The 6,969-nt window shown below is 50.7% G+C and overlaps 2 protein-coding genes across 2 annotated transcripts in view; one reads left to right on the top strand and one right to left on the bottom strand.

The window, feature by feature from the left end:
* The window catches only part of LOC119365711 (phospholipase D alpha 1-like), a 9,570-nt gene extending 3,184 nt beyond the window's left edge, over positions 1–6,386 (bottom strand). Inside the window, exon 1 of the mRNA XM_037631360.1 lies at positions 6,181–6,386. Within this exon, the coding sequence (XP_037487257.1) occupies positions 6,181–6,288 (108 nt within the window). The 5' untranslated portion in view covers positions 6,289–6,386. The remainder of the gene's footprint in view (positions 1–6,180) is intronic.
* On the top strand, positions 2,892–4,893 carry LOC119365731. Its single transcript, XM_037631381.1, has 2 exons — positions 2,892–3,869; positions 3,961–4,893. The coding sequence occupies exons 1-2, from the start codon at positions 3,510–3,512 to the stop codon at positions 4,084–4,086; spliced, it is 486 nt and encodes a 161-aa protein (XP_037487278.1). The 5' UTR covers positions 2,892–3,509; the 3' UTR covers positions 4,087–4,893.
* Positions 6,387–6,969: the final 583 nt, after the last annotated feature.

Genomic DNA, 6,969 nt, shown 5'->3' with positions numbered 1-6,969 from the left:
CAAACTAGAGGCTTTTACGGCGTCTGAACCGCTGCCATCGTACACATCCGCCACCCCAGTCCCACCAAAAAACTATCCCACACAAATGGTTGCCGCACATTCACGCTGATAAGCGTCGTTCAAGAGCCCCAACACTGCATTCATGTCGGCTCAGAGCGGACATGACTTCTAACTAGAGCTGGCATTAAAGTGGTGTGCCGACCGTGAACGATGCTCGGTCTCTATGTTTATTCCAACATATAGAAGACGCGTGACTCGATAGAATTGGACGGTTGTGTACCACATACAAAGCGGTTGCCTGACTGAACACTTGCAGGCATTAAATAGACGTTGCGGACGAGAAACCTACTAGTGCCCGCATTGACACGGCCCGCCGCTTGACCTGGCTGGCATCCACTATTTAAACGCCGCCTTCTCGCCCGACACGATCAGCACCGTAACACGTCGATATGATGGCGAGCTCTAGAGCGATGTGGGAAGCCTCTCGACGCAGCAGAAGCAGGAGTTGGCCGGCATTGTGACTAGCTGGCAGGCCCGTCCTGCGCGACAGACTGAGGCTGGTTTGCCAACAAGCTCGCCAGAGATCAACGAGGAGGACCAGACGATGGAAGAGGTGTCCGACAACGAGCCGACGCCTCGCCCACACAGTCACACTTCAACACCGTCAAGGTGGAAAAGCGATCAGCGTCGCTTGTGTCTATGTTTCAGCAGGCACAGAAGCAGTACCGCTACAACCTCAGGCTCCTCTACAAGGGGCAAATCGTTGGCGAGCAAACGAATGAAGATGTCATCACAACCATGGTCGGGGAGGATCTGGGCTTTCTGGATGAGCTGCGGGCACTGTACCAGTCCATACGCGGGGCGTGCGACATCCACCGAGAGTGATGGCGGCTATGCGTCCTGTGGGCGGAGAGAGATACCTTGTTCGTGGAGCTCAACGCCGAGGCAGACGAAGAGGAGGCACATGCGACTGCGGACGTCGCCAGCTCCGCGTCGACTGTGCCCCGCCGGACGACCACGAGGACAGGCCGTCCATGCCCGACGCCGTCGATATGATGGACTGTGGCAAGGAAGAGCAGGACATGGGACGCCTCCATGGATTGGGTCCAAGGAGGGCCACACCTTACATCTTATTCTTCTCTTCCCGCAACTTCACATCCCGGGGCTCACAACCCATGAGGTTGCTGGCCACGGGAAAGACTGGACATGGATATGTACGCCGCCATGGCCAGCGATCATTTAGACTGGTTAAAAAAGTCTCACCTGCTTTTTCTTTAGTTGAAATATGTCAAAAATATAATGATTTTGCTCCATATAAATGAAATCATCCGGTTTGCATGAAAATTGTTCGATTCCCATTTGAAATGTGTGCAGGCACGGTTGGATGGTCGACTCCTGTATCACTGTCCGCGGACGAATACCTTGTCCATTTTAGGGTCCCCGTTAGAGATGCCCTTTTACCCTAAAGATCGCTCCCTCCAGGGCGATCAGGGGAGGGGGGAGGGCATCCCTAGCGCTCCAGCCGCCGCCGCCCCCTCCCTCCCTCTCCTCCACCTCGTCGTCCCTGGAGACGAGCGTCGCTTAAGCCCGGGCGCCACCAGTGATGGGGACGGCGGGGATCTAGGCTGCAGCCCCGCGATGTGGAGGGATTGGCGCCGCGAGATCGCCCTCGATCTTCGTCGTCCTGGCGGTTCGGCGCTACTCTGGCGGCTTCATAAGGGGCGGGGACGGATTGGGAGGGGACGTAGCCAAGTGGCGGTGCTTGATCTCCGGAGCAGCAACTTCGGTCATGTGCCTTTTTTGGAGTTGTCAGGCGGTGTCTGTCACCGGCAGGTGAAGCCACCGATGGATGTGCTACCGGCGGATGCTACGCATGATGTCTTATATTGAGACGTCAAGTTATGCCTGCTACCGCCAGGTAATGCACGGTGGCTCTAGCGGAGGTGTCATGTTTAGCCTGTGGCTGTCAGTTCTAGGGTTATCCTCCTTTTCAAAAAAACTAAACTTTTTGCACCCCACCTCTACACTAACATGATCCCAAAAGCCACTCAAGGAATCAAGGGCGTGCACATGGAAATATTGCAAAAAAAAGAGAGAGAGTGAGCAACGGAAAAACACAACATACAAAGATGCACAAGGACGGTGCATGAGTGTCGCCAGACTCAATCATTTTAGTCAGATCATGAGTTTTCACATTGAATTGAAATATCTTCAAACTTCATGTAATGCATCCAAGAAGAAAGATTAACACAACATTGTTAGGTTCAGACAATGAAGATCGGACCTAGAGTTTTCACCCTAAAATAAGTAAGATCTCACACTCAAAGAGCACCACCTAGTCAATGTCGCTCTATGATGGCGTCACCTGTTGATCCATCATTGCACAATTAGACACACACATAGTCGTGAATTGGACCTAGCCACACTAGAATCATGTTCGCGTAACACATGCAGTCGAGCAGCGACTAGGGACGCCTGCCATCACCGCTGGTCAGATGCCACCGCGAGTCCAGACCGCCCATGTGGAGTCGATTTAGGCCAGTCACATGGGGCTATTCAGATGAGGGCTCAACCCGCTTATGGACCAGAAATTGATGATCTTGTTAATCTCCCTCCCCCCTCCCTCTAATTTGCAACCTTCATGTGAATGTGAAAACATAACTTAAAAAGGAGAGACAACTTGGTTTTTGAATTTTCCCTGAAAGCAAATAAGTAGGATTTCGAGGCAACAATGGATTGAGGGCAAACTGTATGGGCATCTATGAAGATAGTCAGGGCGTGTTTGGTTGCCCACATCGAGCCCAACCAGCCCCGCGCGGGAAGCAAGGGGCCTGTTTGGTTGCCTGGATTCACTGTTGGGCCTGCATTGCACGCTTCTCAAAGCAGCCCAGAGCCTGACTCGCTGGAAACACTCGGATCGGCAGTTTCTCGTGAGCCGGGCTAAGTGCGGCGCGAGGTCGCACGAGCGGGTGCGACGCGAGTGCGAGGGGGGATGGCGGGGGATGAAAATCTGGCGTGCCGTCCCGGCGCCAAATCTAGCCTCACCCCCTTTCACTCGCTCACCATAGCCACTACCCCCTTTCTTCCCTACCGCCTCACCACCGGCAGCGGTTGCGATTTCAGATCTGCGCTAGAGGCGGCGGCGGCGGAAGAGGCAACGGCGTTTGCGGCGGATCTGGTGCTCCCCTTGCTCTTGGCCACCGTCTGGTTGACCTTGTCTGTGCCATGGCTCCCCCTACGCCGTCCTCGTGTCCAATGCTGGTAAGCAACACCCCCCCCCCTTTGTTAGCTCGGTGGTTAGGCCGTTAGGCTAGGTGTAGGATCGATTTCTCACTGAACGAACAGTCGATGTCGACTAGGTTATGAACGCACGGATGAGGCTGATAATTCAGGCAGCATCACCGATTAGTGTGATTCAGGCATGGGTCATGTTCATGCACTAGAGAGTTGTTCGTCGTGCTGGGAGACCTTTGATCCACTGTTGTCCATTGTTTGTCCGGGAGGAGGAGATGATCCAAAATCTGAACTACATCTACAACTGCAATGACGTCGAGGCTCTGTGGATGCTTCGAATGAAAAGAGCACCATTTGCCAGGCTTGTCGAGACCTTCAGGAGCAGGGGGCTGCTACAAGATAACATCAACACCAGTGTTGAAGAGCAAGTGGACATGTTCCTCCATGTTGTTGGCCATAACCAGAGGTTCAGGGTCATTCACAGCACGTTTAGAAGATCAAAGGAGACCATCTCTAGGTACTTCAAGCAGGTGTTTTTTACTATTGGGGAGCTTAGAGAAGAGATGACCAGGAGACCATCTGGTCAGACTCCATCCAAGATTCGCGGAAGCCCAAGATGGTATCCATACTTTAAGGTGAGCATGGACAATATACACTTTTCATGGCTTGATATGCTTGTATTGTTCGAGTTGAGCACTAACACAGGCTTGTGATGCCATTTTCAAGATTGCATTGGTGCAATTGATGGTACTCATGTCACTGCCAGAGTTCCTAGGTCACTGTCTACAGCATACAGGGGGAGGAAACACTACACAAGCCAGAATGTGCTTGCTGCTGTTGACTTTGATCTGAAGTTCACATATGTGCTGGCTGGCTGGGAGGGGTCAGCGCATGATGCTAATATTCTCAGTGACAACATGAGTCGACCTGATGGGATCAACATCCCCGACGACAAGTTCTACCTTGGAGATGCTGGCTATGCATGTCAGCAGAGTATTCTTCCACCCTTCAGGAAAACCAGGTACCATCTCAACGAGTTCTCTGGTAGGAACTATCCTAGGACTGCACATGAGTTGTTTAATCTCAGACACTCCAACCTTAGAGTAACTGTTGAGAGGGCGTTTGGAGCTTTAAAGAATAGGTTTAAGATCCTGGATCAGAAGCCATTCCACCCATACTCCACTCAGGTTAAGCTAGTTCTTACTTGTTGCATTCTGCATAACTGGATCCTCTAGTGGGGCTTTGATGAACACGTGCCTGAGGAGGAAGAGGTCAAGCCTGGCGATGTTGTTAGCCCCGACCATGGTGTGGAGACATTTGACAATGACGCTTGGAAGAACAAAATGTTGGAGTGGACAGAGGCAATGTGGCTTAACAAAGGTCAGTGCATGATTTGAAGAAGAAGAAGAAGAAGAAGAAGAAGAAGAAGAAGAAGAAGAAGAAGCAGTAGTAGCAGAAGCAGAAGCAGAAGAAGAGGGAGAGGAAGAGGAAGATCTGGTAGCAGCAACACCGATGAACTATCCCCTATTTAGCCAATGGCTCTTAATAATTTGAACTGTCATCTGATAGTAACTAGGATGAACTGTCATTTGTTTAACTAGCTGGCACTACATGTTCAGATTGTGTGTGGTAAGCTCACCACTAGTTAGAAATAGTGACAACACCTTATGCAGGTTGCAACCAAACATCATGTCATATGTGCGCCTAATGCAACGCGAGCAACCAAACGCCGGATCAAAAATGGTTGTCTCATGCAACTAGGGGCATGCAGGCTACCAAACTATGTGCATTTGGTTTTTTTTTGTCTGCATCCCCTCAAACCGGCTCACTAGAGCCAGACTCGCCGGGCCAGGCTGGATTGACAATGTAACCAAACGCGCTTTCAGTGACTTTGTGGAGTCTCCACGTAGTTGAAAGTAAATAATAAAGGAATTATTAGAATAAGAAGTTTCTTGAAGGGATCACACAAAGTTTTTTCTAAAAAAAGGCAAAATCTTTGTCCTCCGTTCAATAAGGAGTGAAACTATATAGAAAGCCCAACCGGACTAAATCGTAGGAAAGAAGACAAGGCCAATATGGGCATCGCATAGGGGATTACTCTCTCTGCACTAGACTACTCAAGTGTTTGCGCAATCTGTCAAACTTTTACTTTTATTTTTTATCTTCAAGGATATTATCAAGACATACCGTAAGATCCACAAGTTTCTTTCATTTTAAACCTGCCAAGCTAGTCTGATTACGTTGGTGCAAGGCGTGTTTCTTTCTTCTGCGGGTGTGTGCCTGCAGTTGAGGCTGCCTAGTCTTCGACATGTTTGACCGACTGTTTGGCATAGGCCGACTTGGCTCTCGTGTGCCCATTGTTCATAGAGGTCTTGATGGGTAGTCGACGATGAAGTTGGAGTAGCTTGCTCGAGGAGAAGTGATGATGATGACATTATGGGCAACCTCAACAGATGTGTGGGGGTCCTGTGGGTAGCCAGTTCGGCGGGTTTCCTTTTCTTTTGGATGTGTCGTAACGTTTTTTGTCGGGTTTCCTTTCCTTTTGGATGTGTCGTAACGTTATCCGTCGGGTTTCTATTACTTAATCAGTCAATTCTTTTCTATGTTTAAAAAAAGGAATTCAGTCCGAAGGAGACCGCGTTCAAAAACAAAAACTTTCAAGTCTGAAGCAAAGCAAGGGATCCAAGATCTCAGGGGTCTGACGCCCGAAGGGCACGAGAAATTAACCAATCAATCTTCAACACTAGGAGGAGGTCCGTATGTGTGGGTGTATGTGTGTGGGTGTGAGTCATCTGTATAATCGAAAAAATGCAGATCGTTTTGGAATATCTGGCAGGCGGCAGCCCATAAACGGTGACGTGCAGGTTTGATTGTTACTAGTGGATCGTTTGCATCGACGTCGATGACTTGAAAGTTAGAGAGATGAGCGATATCAGAGAGAGAGACCTTGCGGAGGAACTGCGGCGCCTGGCTGCTGGGCCTGCTGTTGTTGGTGATCCCCTCGCCCTCGAACACGGTGACGTGCAGCGTCCCATGCAGCAGGATCCTCGCCATTTTACCCCTCGCGCTGCCCCTGGAAGAGAGTTTTGCTGCTCTGGGTCTTGAATGGACGGGGTGATCGAATGATGCATGAGCAGCGGAGGGGTGGTAATTCCTTGTTGTGGCAGAGAGGAAATCAAGGAGGGAGACGTGGAGGCGGTGGTGCGTCAGGAATAGAAAGTCGCAGAGGAAGACCAGGGGACGGACGAGCGGGCGCCGCCGCGTACGTCGGAGCAAAGCCGCGAGGCGATCGCTGTCGCTGCTGCATCACCGGCGTGCATGAGGGCGATCAATCTGGCTGTGCGGCCGGTGTCCATCCGTCCGAGCATGGTTAGGCTGCTGCACCTGCGGGGTACTCCCTCTGTAAAAATAATAATAATATAAGAGCGTTTAGATGTGATACTCACTGCCATGACCGACACCGAACTCACATTAGTACTCCTGACCTGCTATTCACACGGTTTTTACCCCCAATCGCAGGCACTTCTCGGAACCGTGTGCTCAAGTGGGTTGGCGAGGGGGGAGGGTCGATTGTTGACGACGACGAAAATCTTCTGTGATAACGAAGACATCCCAGACGTTTATAGCAAAGCAAAATGACTGCGATTATGCGGGCATTCACGCACAATTCTTCCTTAACAGTCGTGTGCGATGCGGCGGACAAACTATTTCCGATGACAAAGTCATCACAAATGC

This window comes from Triticum dicoccoides, chromosome 1A (assembly GCF_002162155.2).
Source record: "Triticum dicoccoides isolate Atlit2015 ecotype Zavitan chromosome 1A, WEW_v2.0, whole genome shotgun sequence".
In the NCBI taxonomy this organism is placed as follows: domain Eukaryota; kingdom Viridiplantae; phylum Streptophyta; class Magnoliopsida; order Poales; family Poaceae; genus Triticum; species Triticum dicoccoides.
This window is presented reverse-complemented; position numbering and strand designations above follow the sequence as displayed.